The sequence below is a fragment of the Muntiacus reevesi genome, chromosome 9, assembly GCF_963930625.1.
Source record: "Muntiacus reevesi chromosome 9, mMunRee1.1, whole genome shotgun sequence".
In the NCBI taxonomy this organism is placed as follows: Eukaryota; Metazoa; Chordata; class Mammalia; order Artiodactyla; family Cervidae; genus Muntiacus; species Muntiacus reevesi.
In genome coordinates, this window is record NC_089257.1 from 1,383,849 (window position 1) to 1,401,481 (window position 17,633).

Genomic DNA, 17,633 nt, shown 5'->3' on the forward strand with positions numbered 1-17,633 from the left:
ACATAAATCACAGCAGGATCCTCTATGACCCACCTCCCAGAGTAATGGAAATAAAAGCAAAAATAAACAAATAGGACCTAATTAAACGTAAAAGCTTTTGCACAATGAAGGAAACTATAGGCAAGGTGAAAAGACAGTCTTTGGGATGGGAGAAAATAATAGCAAATTAAGCAACTGACAAAGAATTAATCTCAGAAATATACAAGCAGGTCCTGCAGCTCAATTCTAGAAAAATAAGTGACCCAATCAAAAAATGGGCCAAAGAACTAAAACAGACATTTCTCCAAAGAAGATATACATGTGGCTAACAAACACATGAAAAGATGCTCAACATCACTCATTATCAGAGAAATGCAAATAAAAGCCACAGTGAGGTACCATCTCATGCCAGTCAGGATGGCTGCTATCAAAAAGTCTACAAACAATAAATGCTGGAGAGGTTGTGGAGAAAAGGGAACCCTCTTACACTTTTGGTGGGAATGTAAACTAGTATAGCTACTATGGAGAACAGTGTGGAGATTCCTTCAAAAACTGGAAATAGAACTGCCATTCAACCCAGCCATCCCACTGCTGGGCATACACACCGAGGAAACCAGATCAAAAGAGACTCATGTACCCCAATGTTCATTGCAGCATTGTTTACAATAGCCAGGACATGGAAGCAACCCAGATGTCTGTTGGCAGACGAATGGATAAGAGAGCTATGGTACATATACACAATGGACTATTACTCAGCTATTAAGAAGAATGCATTTGAATCAGTTCTAATGAGGTGGTTGAAGCTGGAGCCTATTATACAGAGTGAAGTAAGTCAGAAAGAAAAACACCAATATGGTATACTAACACATATATATGGCATTTAGAAAGATAATAATGATGACCTATATGTGAGACAGCAAAAGAGACATAGATGTAAAGAACAGACTTTTGGACTCTGTGGGAGAAGGTGAGGGTGGGATGATTTGAGAAAATAGCATTGAATCATGTATTTTATCATATGTGAAATAGATCATCAATCCAGGCTGATGCAGGGTTCTCAGGGCTGGTGCACTGGGATGACCCTGAGGGATGGGATGGGGAGGGAGTTGAGAGGGGTTTCAGGATGGGGAACTAATGTACACCCATGGCTGATTCATGTCAATGTATGGCAAAAACCACTACAATATTGTAAAGCAATTAGCCTCCAATTAAAATAAATAAATTTTAAAAAGACAATATTCAATCATTCTCCCATTAATTCAATAAGTTTTTGTTGAAGTGGTAGTATGTTTTTGTTGCTGTGCAAGGAAGTAAAGCATAACCTCTCTCCATGAGAAGTTCATAGCCCAGTGAGAGAGAGAGAGAATGAGAGAGAGAGCATGAAAGCTTACTTTCCTTTTCTGTAATATGAGCAGAAATGTAAAAATAATGCCTGAGTAAACCTTGATTAAGCATCTTTAAAAGTTGCACTGCAAATCCATATGCATTTGCTAGCAGTTTTCCTTCTGTTTCTCCTTTGATGCATGAAATCTGTTTAAATTATTAATATTTATAACAACTAAATGCTGATAGGAATTTTGTTACACACACACACACATATAATATAAATCTAATGTGGCATATCTAATGATGCTGGGAAAAACTGAGGGTGGGAGGAGAAGGGGATGACAGAGGATGAGATGGTTGGATGGCATCACTGACTCGATGGACAGGAGTTTGAGTGAACTCTGGGAATTGGTGATGGACAGGGAGGCCTGGCGTGTTGCAGCCCATGGGGTCAGAAAGAGTCGGACATGACTGAGCTACTGAACTGAACTGAACTGAATGTTGCATATATTATTCAAGAAAATGAAACATATTTAGCAATCATTTAGTAAGTATATTTAATTAAAAATATTTTTTAAAAAATCTGATTTAATTAATTAATTGATTCTTGGCTGCCCTGGGCTTTCATTGCTGTGTGTAGGCTTTCTCTAGTTGTGGCTAGTGAGGGTGACTCTTCAGCTGTGGTGAGCAGGCTTCTCCTTGTGGTGGCATCTCTTTTTGGGGAGCATAGGCTCTAGGCACACAGGCTTCAGCAGTTGTGGTCCATGGGCTTAGCTGCTTTGAGGCATGTGGAAATCTTCCCAAACCAGAGGTGGAACTCATGTCTGCTGCTTTGGCAGGTAGACTCTTAACCACTGGACCACAAGGGAAGTCGAATATTTAATTTTATAGGCAACATTTTCAAAATTGGGAGGCTTGGGTTTAAATATCACAAAATGAATCGTAGGTAGTGTATAGACGAGCATCAGTGATCTAGCCCATCAAGATGTCTGGGTACTTTTCTGACCAGAAGCTTGAGCTATTAGTAACCTACTGACTTAAAAAGGAAAAGAAAGGATTACTTATTAAAGGCACTGGGTTCTTGGACAAAGTATTTGAGTCTATGAATAAGAATCTATGAGGAAAATAAAAGAAGGGGTTTGGTACTGGGGAGTTGGGAGGTTGCCTATTCCCTGTCAGAAGGCCCGAGTCTTGCCCTCAGCCTCCGCATGGCCGCCTTCATCTGCTGGTTCCTCAGGGTGTAGATCAGGGGGTTCAGCAGAGGGGAGATGACAGTGAAGGTCACAGAGACGGCCTTGTCGGTGGGGAGGGCGGAGAAGGGCCGGGCGTAGACGTAGATGCAGGGCACAAAGTGGAGAGTGACCACCGTGATGTGGGCACTGCAGGTGGAGACGGCCTTCCCCCGGCCCTCCCCAGCCTGAGACCTTATTAGTAATAATAGGACCATGTAGGATACAAGGAGGAAGACGAACCACAGGGTGGTGAGCAGGCCGCTGTTGGAAATCATCAGGAGCTCAAGGATAAAGGTGTCAGTGCAGGCGAGTGTGAGGACCTGGGGCACGTCGCAGTAGAAAGTGTCCAGGACGTTGGGTCCGCAGAAGGGGAGTGGGAGCAGGAGGGAGATCTGCACGATCGAGTGGACGAATCCCCCCACCCAGGAGGCCACTATCAACCCAATACACCGGCCCCTACTCATGACGATCACGTAGTGCAGGGGCCTAGTGATGGCCACGTAGCGGTCAAAGGCCATCACCGACAAAGAAGTCACATCCACTCCTCCAATAAGATGGAAGAAAAACATCTGAGTGAAGCAGCCATTGAAGGAGATGGCCTTTCTGTGGACTAGAAGGTCCACCAGGACCTTGGGGGCTGTGATGGAGGAAAAGCAGATATCAGCAACAGATAAATTGCAGAGCAAAAAGTACATGGGGGTGTGAAGGCGGGAGTCCCAGGTCACCGTGACCATGATGAGGAGGTTTCCCAGCAGAGTGGTGACGTACACCAAAAGGAGGAAGAGAAATAAGACCAGGCTCAGTTCTTGATTCTGGGTCAGGCCGAGGAAAATAAATTCTTTTACCCTGGTGCTGTTTCCCAGCTCCATGGACTCATCCTCTTTTTGCCTGTTTTATTCGAAGCTATTTCCCATGAAAGTGCTCAGCTACTCATTTTGTTTTCCTCTTACACACTATCAGTGTAATGCAGGTGTTCTTCATCTGGCCGCAGTGTTTTCAATGTGTTGAATTATTGAATTGTCCAGGTTTTTAGTATTATCATCAGTATGGTGATGCAACCAAACCATCATCTGAAAAATCATTCAATAATACGTTTCCTATTAAACTATTTTTGGAAAGAATAAAAGTATGTGTTAAGCAGTGACATTTATATTTACAGCCTATTTTATTCATTTTGTTTTTAAAATATTATTATTTGTAATTTCTCACAAATTTATTGATGTCAGGAGTTGTGTGAAGCATTTCTTATATTCAAACCATAATTGTGTATTTGAAGATAAGCAAGACAAGGCCCCAACCTTTGTGTACTTGTAGTCTACAAGTTTAATTTTTTATTAGCAATGTTCTGTTGATTTGCTTCACCTGTTTCTGATTACAGTGTTGATGTGCATGGGTCAATTTCCTTTGCCTTGGCTAATTTATGCTGCATTTCTTAAAATTACACTGTATAATTTTGTGGTGGTAACTTGTCATTGTGGTTACTTTATACTAATGGGATAATTTGTTTAATAATTCTATAAAAATATTTAAAATTTGGTATCAGAAAACATTGAAATAGTGTGTAAATCCAGATCTGAAAAGATATCATAATTTTTAAAATTTTCATAAAAATTCAAGCATAAAAACTACCCTCTTAACACAAATTTAAAGTGCACAATACAGTATTATTAACTGTGACCATGGTCTTGTACAGCAGATCTCTAGAACATATTCATCTTGTATAACTAATGTGAGCTTTGTTTGAGTCTGGGGGCGATAATAAAAATAGTAGCCCACTTGTGAGAGGTGGTCCAGACCATATCAGGCATGCTCTCCTCTTCCTCTTTCCTTATGTGGATCAAAGATTAAGAGTGGAGGAATCATGGCAGGGAGAGACACTGGTATCATTAGATTAATGCCCAGTTTTTATTTACAAAAGACTCTTGCTCCTTGGAAGGAAAACTATGACAAACCAAGACAATGTGTGTAACAGCAGAGACATCAAAGTTCATATAGTCAAAGCTATGGTTATTCCAGTAGTCATGTACGATGTAAAAGTTGTACTGTAAAGAAGGCTGGGTGTCAAAGAATTGATGCTTTCAAATTGTGGTGCTGGAGAAAGGGACTCTTGAGAGTCCCTTGGACAGCAAGGAGATCAAATCAGTCAATCCTAAAGGAAATCAATCTTGAGTATTCATTGGAAGGACTAGTGCTAAAGCTGAAGCTCCAAAACTTTGGCCACCTGATGCAAAGAGCTGACTCACTGGAAAAGACTCTGATGCTGGGAAAGATTGAAGGCAACAGAGAAGGGGGCAACAGAGGATGAGATGGTTAGAGAGCATGGTTGACTCAATGGACAGGAATTTGAGCAAACTCCAGGAGATAGTGGTGAACAGAGGAGCCTGGTATGATATAGTCGATGGGGTTGCAAAGTGTCAGTCACAACTGAGCCATCGAATAACAACAACCTGTTATCAACCATTTTTAAGAGATTTTGTAATTATTATTTGTTCCTTCTTATACTCAGCAAGTGACCATTTATTTCAATCTTCAAATGCATATATATAGATTGAACCATTTCATTAAGTTTATAGCCTAATGAAATAAATAAGTTGTAAAAATTGATCAATGTAACACACGATGAAATGTGAAATGTCTTATGAAAAGAGAAGAAGTAAAATTGGGTGGAACAGGACATAATGATAAGTGATGTCATGATTTTCAGCAGGAACAAAATCTGCTTTTTTTAAGGCCAAAATAATTTTTAATGGTTAAAATTTTTTAAAAGAACCTTTAAAGTTTTAATCAGTGACTGCAACTCATGGTGGGGGAAAAATCTCCTGGTTCTTCAATTAAGGTAAAATTTATATAGAACAAAATGTTCAGATTTTAATGAGTTTTGAAAAGAATACAGGTCCAGATCATCATTACGATCATAATAGCAAATATTTCCATTGCACAAGAATTTTCTCTTGTGCACTGTTCCAGTCATCCCCCTGATTTTACCCAAGAGGTAATCACTGCTCTTACTTCTATTGCCTTAAAAAACTACTATTTTTTGAGCTTACTATAAGTGAAGAAATGTTAAAAGTATTTAATTTTACCATAATCACTTAGTAAGTATTAATGTTATTCTTAGTTTTCATGTGGAATATATTATGAATTTATGTATGGTGGAAAGGAAGGTAGAGATGGAAACAGGATGGGAAGAAACAAACAAACAAAAAAACAACAAAAAATCTTTAAAAAAAACCTTTAATGATACCTAGTCTAATTTTGTATAACAGAAGTGTTTGATAAAATGTCAGAAAATAAACTGTAGGCAGAAAGGAGTTCTGAAAATCACAATGAATGGACACCATTTCCCCATTCCGCTTAGCACAACATCCTTCTTCCAAATGGTTAAGACCCATCTTTGTTGTCTCTGTCACTGAGAAGACCGTCTTGGCACTGAAACATCTAATATAACTGAGTCTTGGCACTGAAACATCTAATATAACTGAGAAATATTAAAGTCAAACTATTTTTACAAAACCAATAGCAACATCTCAGTTTCACTATGCATGACCTTAAACTTAGCTAGAAGTTGAATGTCTTTACCTAATTCTTTTGATCCTGAAACTCCAAGTGTGAATTGTATGCCATTGGGTTGAATGCAGATCAAAACATGGTGATATTAGTTCTTGAAAATCTTGTTTCTGAAGGCAAAACTTTTTGGAGACTAAACATCTTTCTCCCTTTTCAGGAAAGAAAGGGCAGTTTCAAAGAATCACATCTGAAAAAAAAAAAAAATCACATCTTCAAGGTCCTTTCACTGTGTCTTACCCACAAATTCCTCAGCCTATATCCTCATATAAGAATGGAAAAGGGAATATTATTGGACAAGAAAGGGGAAGTCAAGTGCCTGATTGTGGTGTTGGTGATGAATTTTCAATGGGATTTATTAAAAAATCACCAAGATACACAGAGTATGGTAGATGAAACCTAGGCTTTTATCCACAATACATGCCAGTTGCTGTTCTCAAGGGACTTTAAAGGTCCAATTTTGCTGGGGTGCAAGGCTCAGAGGCCACCACAGACAATTGAGTTTTAATTATATTGCCAAAGACTAGAAAAATGAACTGGATCTCAAATCCTTTGCTATTAGTCCAGTTTCTGAGTCTACTCAGAATGGTTATAGTCTCATGAGTCTCCTCAGGGAGAGAAACATGACTTAGATAGTGTTTGGGGAACACACATTTTTCTTCTTTCCCAAAACTCTACTCACATGGAATCTCTCATTTCCATACAGCATGATAAGTACCTCAGTAAAGCTGTCCACACAACTATAGTAATTTAGGATTAATTCAATGTATCAAATGGTTTCATCTCATGTAGGATATACTTTGTTTACAGAATGCTGATGGATTTGGATTTATCTGCTTTTTTATTTTATTTTAGTATATTAAGCTACATATGCAATATGTACATTTAGTATATTAATCTGCAAAACTTCCTGATACAGGTTGTATGTTTGAGATAGGTACTTTTCCCCACCTTTTTTGAGATATAAAGAATTGATGTCTTCGAACTGCGGTGCTGGAGAAGACTCTTGAGAATCCCTTGGACAGCAAGGGAGGTCAAGCCAGTTAATCCTAAAGGAAATGAACCCTTGATATTCATTGAAAGGACTGATGCTGAAGCTGAAGCTCCAATACTTTGGCCACCTAATGCAAAGAGCTGACTCACTGGAAAAGACCCTGATGGTGGGAAAGACTGAAGGCAAAGGAGAAGATGCTAGCAGAGGATACTTTGGACACCTTGTGAGAAGAGCTGACTCATTGGAAAAGACACTGCTGGGAAAAATTGAAAGCAGGAGGAGAATGGAACAACAGAGACTGAGATAGTTGGATGGCATCACAGACTCAATGGACATGAGTTTGAGGAAACTCCAGGAGACGGTGAAGGACAGGGAAGCATGGTGTGCTGCAGTCCATGGGATCGCAAAGAGTCGGACATGACTGAGTGACTGAGCAAAACAATGACAAATGGACAGATGTGTTGTGTGTGTTTAAGGCATATACATGGTGTTTGATACTTTTATACACTGCAAAATGGTTATCCTAGCAGTATTAACTAAAAACTCCATCATCTCACATATATACCAATTCTTTATTGAAGTGAGATCATTTAAGCTGTGGGCTTCCTTGGTGGCTCAGTGGTAAAGAATCCGTCTGCCAGTGCAAGAGTTGCAAGTTCAAATATCTGGGTCTGGAAGATCCCCTGGAGAAGGAAATGGCAACCAACTCCAGTATTCTTGCTTAGAGAAATGCATGGATGGAGGAGTCTGGCAGGCTACAGTCCATGGGGTCACAAAAGAGTCAGGCATGACTTAGTGACTGAACAACAACAACAACAACAACAACAACATTTAAGATGTACTCCCTTAGAAACTTTGAAGCAAACAATACAATATTGTGAATAGCATCACCTCACTGGGTATTAGATCTCACAAACTTTATTATATTCTAACAGGAAGTTTATACTCATTGGGGCTTACCTGGTGGCTCAGATGGTAAAGACTCTGTCTGCAATGCAGGAGACCTGAGTTCAGTCCCCAATTTGGGAAGATCCCCTGGAGAAGGGAATGGTTATCTACTCCAGTATTCTTGCCTGGAGAATTTCATGGATGGAGGAGCCTGGCAGACTGCAGTCCTTGGGGTCTCAAAGAGTCAGACACAACTGAGGGACTAACACTACACTGTACGTATATTGGCCAACATCTTCTCATTTCTTTCACCCTCCGCACACCTGGCAATCAACTCTGTTTAAATTCAGGTTTTTAGATTCCACATATAAATGAGATCATTCAGTCTTTGTCTTTCTCTGACTGATGTATTTCATTAGGACTTATTTCACAAGGTCCATCCATATTATTGAAAACGGTAGGATTTCCTTTTTTTAAATGGCTGATCATATATGTATTTATCCACACCTTTATCTCGTCTTCTGTTGATGGACAATTAGATTATTTCCATATCTTGGATATTATGAAGAATGCTACCATAACCATGGGATTTCTGATACCTCTTCTAGATCCTGATTTCTTTACCTTTGGAAGTATACCCAGAGGTGAAATTGCTAGATCATTTGTAGTTCTACCTTTGAATTTATTGAAGAACTTTTGTATCATTTTCCATAGTGGCTGAACCAATTTATATTTCCACCAAAAGTGTACAAAGATTTCTTCTTCACTTGTTTCAGATTTTTCAGTTTTATAGCCTCATACCTAAGAGCTATGTTTCATTCTTTTTACAAATTTACTTTTTTCTTTTGTTATCTTTTTAGCTCCTTATTTACATTACATTCTTTAAAAAATTATCATTTTTTTTTTGGCTGTATTGGGTCTTCATTCCAGTGCACAGGCTCCTCTAGCTCCAGCATGCAGGCTCTCTAGTTGTGGTGCACCAGCCTAAATATATGCTGGTTAGGTCCCATTAGTTTATTTTTGTTTTTCATTGCTGTTGGAAGTTGGAGAAGGAAATGGCAACCCACTCCAGTATTCTTGCCTGGAGAATCCCATGGACGGAGGAGCTTTGTAGGCTATAGTCAGTGCATGGGGTCGCTAAGAGTCAGACAAGACTGAATGACTTCACTTTCACTCTTGAAGGTGGATCAAAACAATCTTGCTATGATTTATGTCAGACTGCTCTGCTTATGTTTCCTATTGGAGTTTTATAGCAACTAGTCTTGCATTTAGGTCTTTAATTCATTTTGGACTTATTTTTGTGTATGATGTGAGAGAATGCTCTCACTTCAAGGCACATGAAAACATGCTTGACATCATTATTATCAGGGAAATGCAAATCAAAAGTACAATGTGATATCACCTCACACTGGTTAGAATGGCCATCATCAAAAAGCCTAGAAACAGTAAATGCTGGAGAGGGTGTAGAGAAAAGGGATGTGGAGAACAGTATGGAGATCCTTAGAAAACTAAGAATAGAGCTACCATATGATCCAGTAATCCCACTCCTGTCATATATTCAGAGAAAATCGTAACTGGAAAGCATACGTGCACCCCAGTGTTCATTGCAACACTCTACAATAGCCGGGATGTGGAAACCAGCTGAATGTTCATTGACAGAAGAATGGATAAAGAAGATGTACATATATACAATGGAATGTTCCTCAGCCATAAGACAGAATGAAATAATGCCATTTGCAGCGACACGCATGGACCTAGAGAGTGTGACTCTGAGTTATTAAATGATATCACTTACATGTGGAATTGAGAGAAATGGTACAAATCACCCTATTTACAAAATAGAAGTTGAGTCACAAGATGTAGACAATAAACTTGTGGTTACCGGGGGTGGGTGGGGGGTGCGGGTGGGGAAGGTTGGGGAGGGATAAATTGGAAGGTTAGGACTGACATACACACTACTATATTCAGTGCCTGCTAAGTGCGATTCACGGAGTCACGAAGAGTCGGACTCGACTGCGTGAGGCGAGCAGAAGTAATGCCATGGCAGGCAGCTTAGATTAGGAGTAGGCCTTCCTACTTCTGGGTGGTAAGATTATCAGGTTACCTGGATCAGCTTTCGCTTAACACTGACTGCTGTTTGCCAATTAGGAACGGGGCAGAAACCCCCAGGAAAGTCCCGTGTGCGTGAAAGTTTTGACGAATGAAATTGCTTTGCAATCTGAATAAACCAACTACTAACGGCATGTGCTCATCCTATAAATTTGTATAACAGCTCGGGCTCGGGGCTCTCTGACCCCGCACCACTGCGTTGGATGCGGCAAGAGCCCTGACTCGAGTCAGCAATAAACTTCCCTTTTTGCGAGTTGCATTGTCTTGGAGGTCTTCTCTCTTCCCGCTCAGGGATTCGGACATCGGGCATAACATTTGGGGGCTCGTCCGGGATCCCTTGAGTGGGGGAAGAGAACACTTCCAGGACAGAGGGGAAGGATGGATAGTAGCACCGGTGCTCAGGCAGGACAGGAAAGTTCAGTGTAAATCCGAAGCCCTGCTGTGAAGCAGGAAGATATCTGGCACAGGAGAAAGCTTTCTATAGAGGGTTGAGAACAGACTGGATGTTCCAGCCAGCGCAAGACCGAGGCCAGCGAGCGCGCTGGAAGGCAACCGGCTCTGCAGGAAGGAGAGTTCCTCTCCTGATCCCGAGTCTGGTGAGCAGTGGACGCCATTCAGTAAGGTGAACCTAGTACCGGGAGGCAAGAAAACTCAGGGGGCCCGAAAACCCAGCCAACGTTTGTCGGCCAACGTTTGTCGGCCAACGTTTGTGTTTGTCTTCAGCTCTCCGTGTTTGTGTGTGTGCCGGCATTGTCTCTGGTCTCGTTCTCTTCTGGTGCATCGTTCTCTTCTCTCTCTTCTGACTTATTCTCCTTCTCCCCTTCTTCTCTGATCTGCCCTCAACTCCTACTCTTTTCAGGAGTTTCAGTGAACAGGTGAACAGGTGAACGGTTGTGGGGGCAATTGATGAGTCCTGGCCAGGGTTACACTCTGGCAGACTCTGAAAGCCCTACAATAAGTGAGCCTCAGTAACTAGAGCCCGACCGGGTGAAACTCTCCTTTAGCATCCTTAACTGAGGACGTGGCCTAAAATTCTTTGTGTGGGCACGGATCAGGCACTTAAAGGCCATTAGGGCGCCTGCCACTTGAAGGCTCCCGTGATAGGATAAGGGGGTCATGGAATGGGCTAGAAACCCCTAGGTTGCCTGCCCCCAGCAAGAAAACTTCCGTGCAACAACACAGGCATATAAACAGTTCCAAAAGCATACCATAATCCCAACCTCTTGGCCGCCACCACTCCCGGTAAGATTTTTGGTGGTTGTTCTCAGTGACTTCCTCTCTCCTTCTCTCTCCCCTACCATTTATTCTTTGACCATGGGCCAGGGGGAATCTACCCCACTTTCCCTCATGACTGACCATTTTTTGGATGTCAGGGCCAAGGCCCATAACTTGTCTTTGCTAGTCAAGAAAACTAAATTAATAACCTTTTGCTCTGCAGAGTGGCCCGCCTTCCAGGTTGGATGGCCTCCAGAAGGCACCTTTCAACCGTCCATCATACAGGCTGTGAAGGAGAAGATTATGGCTCCGGATCCCTGGGGCCATCCGGATCAGGTCCCCTATGTCATGGTTTGGCAGGATCTAGTGGAAGATCCGCCTGAGTGGTTAAAACCTTTCGTTCACAAACCTCCTAGCTCTTCTAATTCACACCTCCTGGTGATGAAGACCCCCCTCAGAGAAAACCAAAAAGAAAGAGAACCCAAAACTAGCCTTTCAGGAATCATTTTATCCAAACTTGATAGATCTAGAAACGGAGATGAGGCCTCCGCCATATGTGCCCCCCTTGCAATTCCCTCCAAGGAGAGAAGCTACCACGGGTGAACTGAGAGGACTAGAAGGGCCAACGGGAACTGACCATGAGGGGGGGACTAGCATTGGGGACCTGGGGGAGAACTAGGGGAAATAGGGGTGGGCAAGACCCTGGGGACCCAGAGTTACCTTCATCCACTGTTCAGGCGCTCCCCGTCCGAGTGGGACCAGCTAACCCGGACAGAGAGCGAACCTATCAGTACTGGCCCTTTTCCACGAGTGACCTGTACAATTGGAGAACCCAGAACCCTCCTTTCTCAGAGAAACCCCAAGGCCTCATTGACCTCTTAGATTCCATTTTGTTCACTCACAAGCCCACCTGGGACGATTGTCAGTAGCTGTTGCAGGTGCTCTTCACCACAGAAGAACGGGAGCGAATCCTGGCAGAGGCACGGAAACGGGTCCCAGGGGCCGACGGGAGGCCAACTGCCCAGCCTCATCTCGTGGACGAGGGGTTTCCTCTGTTGTGGCCTAACTGGGATTTTGAGCAAGCAGAAGGTAGGGAGCGTCTCTGAGTGTACCGCCAGACTCTGATGGCAGGCCTGCGGGCCGCAGCAAGAAAGCCAACAAATTTGGCAAAGGTAAATTTAGTAAGGCAAGAGCCCACTGAGAGCCCGGCAGCCTTCCTAGAGAGGCTGATGGAAGCTTTCAGGCAATATACACCTATGGATCCCCAGGCTGAGGAGTCACGTGCTGCAGTTCTGTTAACGTTTGTAAATCAGGCAGCCCCAGATATTAGGAAGAGATTACAAAAGATAGAGGGATTGGGAGAACAGACGATACAGGATTTACTGAAAGCAGCTGAAAAGGTATTTAATAATAGGGAGACCCCAGAAGAAAGGGAAGAATGAATTCGACGGGAGGAAAGGGAATTAGCTGAGAAAATCAGGAAGGAAGATAGAGAACATAGAGCGAGAGAAAACTGGAAGAACCAGAGGGAGCTAGCCCAGATTCTTTTTGAGGGGATAAAGGCCAGAAGAGAATTGAGGGAACCTTGAGACCCCCGGACGAGAGAAAAAGAGAAACCAAAAACGTAGGCCCTAAAGAAAGATCAGTGTGCCTACTGCAAAGAACAGGGGCACTGGAAAAACGAGTGCCCTAAGAGGGACCCAAGGAGAGAAACGACCCAGAGAGAGAGAAAGGGGGTCTTGACGCAACAATGGGGACCATGGAAGCAGCCGGTGGCATACCTTTCAAAGCGTTTGGACCCAGTGGCCACTGGGTGGCCCCCTTGCCTTCGCATCATCGCCTCGTCCGCGACGCTGATAAGTTGACGTATGGACAGCAACTCTTGGTTTACACCCCCCACGCCATTGAAGGGGTTTTAAAGCAGCCGCCGGGTAAGTGGACCTCCAATGCCCGCTTGACACATTACCAGGCCTTGCTGCTCGATGCCCCATGGGTGCGTTTTCAGACCTCTTGCTTCCTGAACCTGGCCACGCTCCTACCTAACCCAGAGAAAGACCGCCCTCTCCATGACTGCAGTGAGATACTGGCTGAGGCCCTGGTGGCACGGAAAGACTTAAATGATTCACTGATGGGAGTAGCTATGTAAAAGATGGGCAAAAGAAGGTGGGAGCCGCCATAGTTGATGATTCAGGACAGACAATATGGGCTGAGAACACTTCTCCAGACGGCCTGCCTGAGGTTCCCTCGACAAAATGCAACTGTACGAGAGATAATTCAGGCTTGAAAAGCGTGCCAGCTGATGAGGACAGGGAAAAAGCAGCACACGGGAACGAGGTACCAAGGGAAAAAGCCAGGGCAACACTGGGAGATAGATTTCACTGAGGTAAGGCCAGGCAAGTACGGGTATCACTATCTGATGGTTCTGGTAGATACCTTCTCGGCATGAGTGGAGGCCTTCCCCACTAAGGGAGAGACAGCAACAGTGGTTGCTGAAAAGATCTTAGAGGAGATAGTGCCTAGGTATGGGCTGCCAGTGACTATGGGCTATGATAACGGACCTGCCTTTGTGAGCTAGATTGTACAAGGGCTGGCCCAAGCTCTGGGGATGAAATGGAAGTTACATTGTGAATATAATCCCCAGAGCTCAGGACAGGTTGAGAGAATGAATCGGACCCTAAAAGAAACTTTGACAAAGTTGGCAATAGAGACTGGCGGGGACTGGGTGACCCTCCTTCCCTTTGCACTCTTTCAGGCGTATAACACCCCTTATAAGCTGAATCTTACCCCTTTTGAGATTCTGTATGGAAGATCCCCTTCTGTGTGTCCTGTTTTCGAAGGAAAATGCCTGCCACCCCCTCTGTGTCTTGGTTGCTGTAATGCCAAAAATCTTATACCACTCTGAAAAGGTTATGTACTCACATTGGGGCGATCACCATAGCAACCTTGTTCAGTCTTGGGCTGGCAGAAGCAGGACTTTGGGACAATTCCAGGAAACTCTGATGGCATTAAGTAAGGTGCATAACCATGTTTGGAAATTGATTCGAGAGATACACGAGGGTCAAAATAAGGGGGCCATCCCCTCACATACTATTGGCCCAGGTGATTGGGTTTGGGTAAAACAGCACCAATCTAAAGTATTAGAACCTAGATGGAAAGGCCCTTATGTTGTTCTCCTTACCACTGCTACCACTGTCAAAGTCGACGGGATTGGACCCTGGGTTCACTGCAATCACGTGCGGCAACCCACACCGGAAGAACAAGAAAAAGCACGAGCAGAATGGAAGGCGAATCCTCACCTGTCAAATCCTTTGAAGTTGAAACTCGTCCGCCGGGAGGCCTCCTAATTCTCCTGTTGATGGCTGCCTTTATCGACCCAGGAGCGACTAGTCGCAACCCCCATCAACCTGCCAAGATCACCTGGAAATTCAGCGACGGGGAGACCCATGAGCTGCTCAACGAAACCTCAGGAGTCCACCCTCCGATCTGAGGGGAGTCTTCCCAGGGGAAGGACCCCAGGGGAAATACCCACAATTTTGGCCATGGGGGGCCATAGGGACCGGGAGAAAACTCAACCAAGAGGGGTTCTTCACGTGCCCGGGCAACATAAGAAATAACTAGAAAACCTTTGGTGGCATGGAAAGCTATTATTGCGGGAGCTGGAGCTGTGTAACCTCTTGTGATGGGCCCCAGGAATGGGACGTAGGAAACAGAGATTTGGTAGCCCCGGGTGTGGCACAATCCCCAGGGCCAAGTACCTCAGATGCAGGTGCAGTTTAACCAAGCTTCACTATGTCTGCAAGACCGAGGGCTTTCCGCCCTACGAGCCACTGTAGATGCAATCAGTCACTTAGAGAAGTCTTTGACTTCCTTGTCTGAGGTGGTCTTGCAGAATAAGAGAGGATTAGACTTGATTTTTCTCCAACAGGGTGGGGTCTGTGCGGCTCTGGGAAAAGAATGTTGTTTCTATGCAGACCATACAATAGTGGTAAGAGAATCTATGGCAAAAGTGAGAGAGGGACTGGCGCAACGAAAGAGAGAACAGGAAGCCCAGCAGAGATGGTTTGAGTCTTGGTTTCAACACTCCTCCTGGCTGACTACCTTAATTTCTACCCTCCTGGGTCCACATATAGGGCTATTATTGATACTCCCATGTATTTTAAGCTGGCTAGTCAATATCAGCCAGTGGCCCAAGATGGAATAGAGGAAGATTCCTCTACTTGAACAACGGACAGGGGGGAATGTGAGGCGAGCAGAAGTAATGCCATGGCAGGCAGCTTAGATTAGGAGTAGGCCTTCCTACTTCTGGGTGGTAAGATTATCAGGCTACCTGGATCAGCTTTCGCTTAACACTGACTGCTGTTTGCCAATTAGGAACGGGGCAGAAACCCCTGGGAAAGTCCCTTGTGCACGAAAGTTTTGACGAATGAAATTGCTTTGCAATCTGAATAAACCAACTACTAACGGCGTGTGCTCATCCTATAAATTTGTATAACAGCTCGGGCTCGGGGCTCTCTGACCCCGCACCACTGCGTTGGATGCGGCAGGAGCCCTGACTCGAGTCAGCAATAAACTTCCCTTTTTGCGAGTTGCATTGTCTTGGAGGTCTTCTCTCTTCCCGCTCGGGGATTCGGACGTCGGGCATAACAACTGAGCGACTGAACTGAACTGAAGTCGTTTCAGTCGTGTTCGACTCTTTGCGACCCCATAGGGCAGATGGCCAATGAGAACCTACTGAGGTGCGCTTGGGGAGCAGCTCGTCATGTGCCACACTCGCAGCCTCACGTCCTGTGCCACCGGGAGGCCTGGTGGTCAGCGCTGTCCACGAGCCCAGGCAGGAGCCGGAGGAGGACCCTGAGGGTGCTGATGTTCAGGAAAACAAACAGCAGTTTAAAAAAATCAACCCTTAAGGAGAACAAGATGGCAGAGGAGTAGGTGGACACGGAGTCCACCTCTCTCCAAGGATATATCGGGAAGACACCTTCAGACACAGAAGTGCATGCAGAACACCCGCTGAGAGCGGACAGAAGGACCTGACCAGTGAAAAAGAATATGTAGAACCACACAAAACTCGGTAGGACAAAGGAACTAGGGGGAAAAACAGGAGTGTTAGTAGGACTAGACCTGCCCTTGGCGGGTGGGGCAACCGAGGCAGGGTCTGATCCCCACATTGGGGCAACTGTCTGAGTCAGAGGAGAAACATTTAAGGCTGAGAGTGAAACAGCTGATCTGCGGCAGCCTGAATGGAATGCGAACCAGACAGTCCTTGCCACAGCCACACATACCCCAGACAGGGACACAGGTCCCCTGGAAGGCGCAGCGGCTGGGAACTGGAGTTTAGGGGATTGTGGAGCAATCCCAGGGCGAGGGCTGCTGTTGACTGTGGAGAGACGGATCGAGGGGATGTGAGGGAGGAAATTGTGGTGGGAAATGCCGGTGGAGGAAAGCCGGGCAGCCATGGAAGCAAGGTGATACCGCTGAGTCACGTGTATGGGGTGGAGCCTCTCTCCCCACAAGCCAACATTGAGAGCTGAACAATAGAGAGGCTGGCCCATCAAACGCTGACTCACTGAACTACAGAGCAGGACCCCACCCAGGATGCCCCTTTAAGTGCCTGACACCCTGGTCTGCAGAGTAGGACCCCAGGCAAGGGAGCCCTCTAAGTGCCTGAATGGGTGGAGCTACAGAGAAAGACTGGCCAAAGAGGCCTTCTGATAGCCAGCCACAGGAGGTTTGAAAAAAGACTCTGATGGGGCCACAGCTCCTGCCACGGAGGCAGTCCATGTCCCTGCACACTTGGCGCCACCAGGGTCCCGCGAGCCAAGCAGCTGTGCCACCTTCATGCTCAACCCTCACTGGGGCAGAGCTGACACAGGCAAAAATAAAAATTCTTGTGTCTATGCACGCAGGATGGCTTTGGTCGTGTCCGAGTCTTTGCGACCCTGTGGACTGGCTTGCCAGACTTCTCTGTCAAGGAGGGGAGTTCTCCAGGCAAGGATACTGGGCAGTATTGGCCAATACTGGTTGCCACACCTTTCTAGAGCACTATATTTCCTGCTGCCCTAGGTGCCAACCGCCCTGAGTACCTGGTGCTGCCAGAACCCCTGTGACCCAAGCAGCTGCACCACCTCCACACCAGGCCCTCATGGGGCAAACCCAAGTCCTCCAGCGCAGCCTCAGGGGCTAAACCCCAGTGGACGACCCACATGCAGAGGTGGAAATAAAATCAGAGTTGAAACCCAGGGGCAGTGTGGCTAAGGAAGAAGACCCAAAGCCTTCCCACTGGCTGTACAAGCTGCAGGTTAAATTCACACGATCAACTAGGCAGA

At 44.9% G+C, this 17,633-nt stretch overlaps 1 protein-coding gene across 1 annotated transcript; it reads right to left on the reverse strand.

Annotated features, from left to right (window-relative positions):
• Positions 1 to 2,470: 2,470 nt before the first annotated feature.
• On the reverse strand, positions 2,471 to 3,406 carry LOC136174783 (olfactory receptor 4D10-like). The gene has a single exon (XM_065944991.1). The coding sequence runs from the start codon at positions 3,404 to 3,406 to the stop codon at positions 2,471 to 2,473; it is 936 nt and encodes a 311-aa protein (XP_065801063.1).
• Positions 3,407 to 17,633: the final 14,227 nt, after the last annotated feature.

Coding starts and splice junctions, on each gene's coding strand:
- LOC136174783 (XM_065944991.1), bottom strand. CDS start 3,406: ATGGAGCTGGGAAACAGCACCAGGGTAAAAGAATTTATTTTCCTCGGC.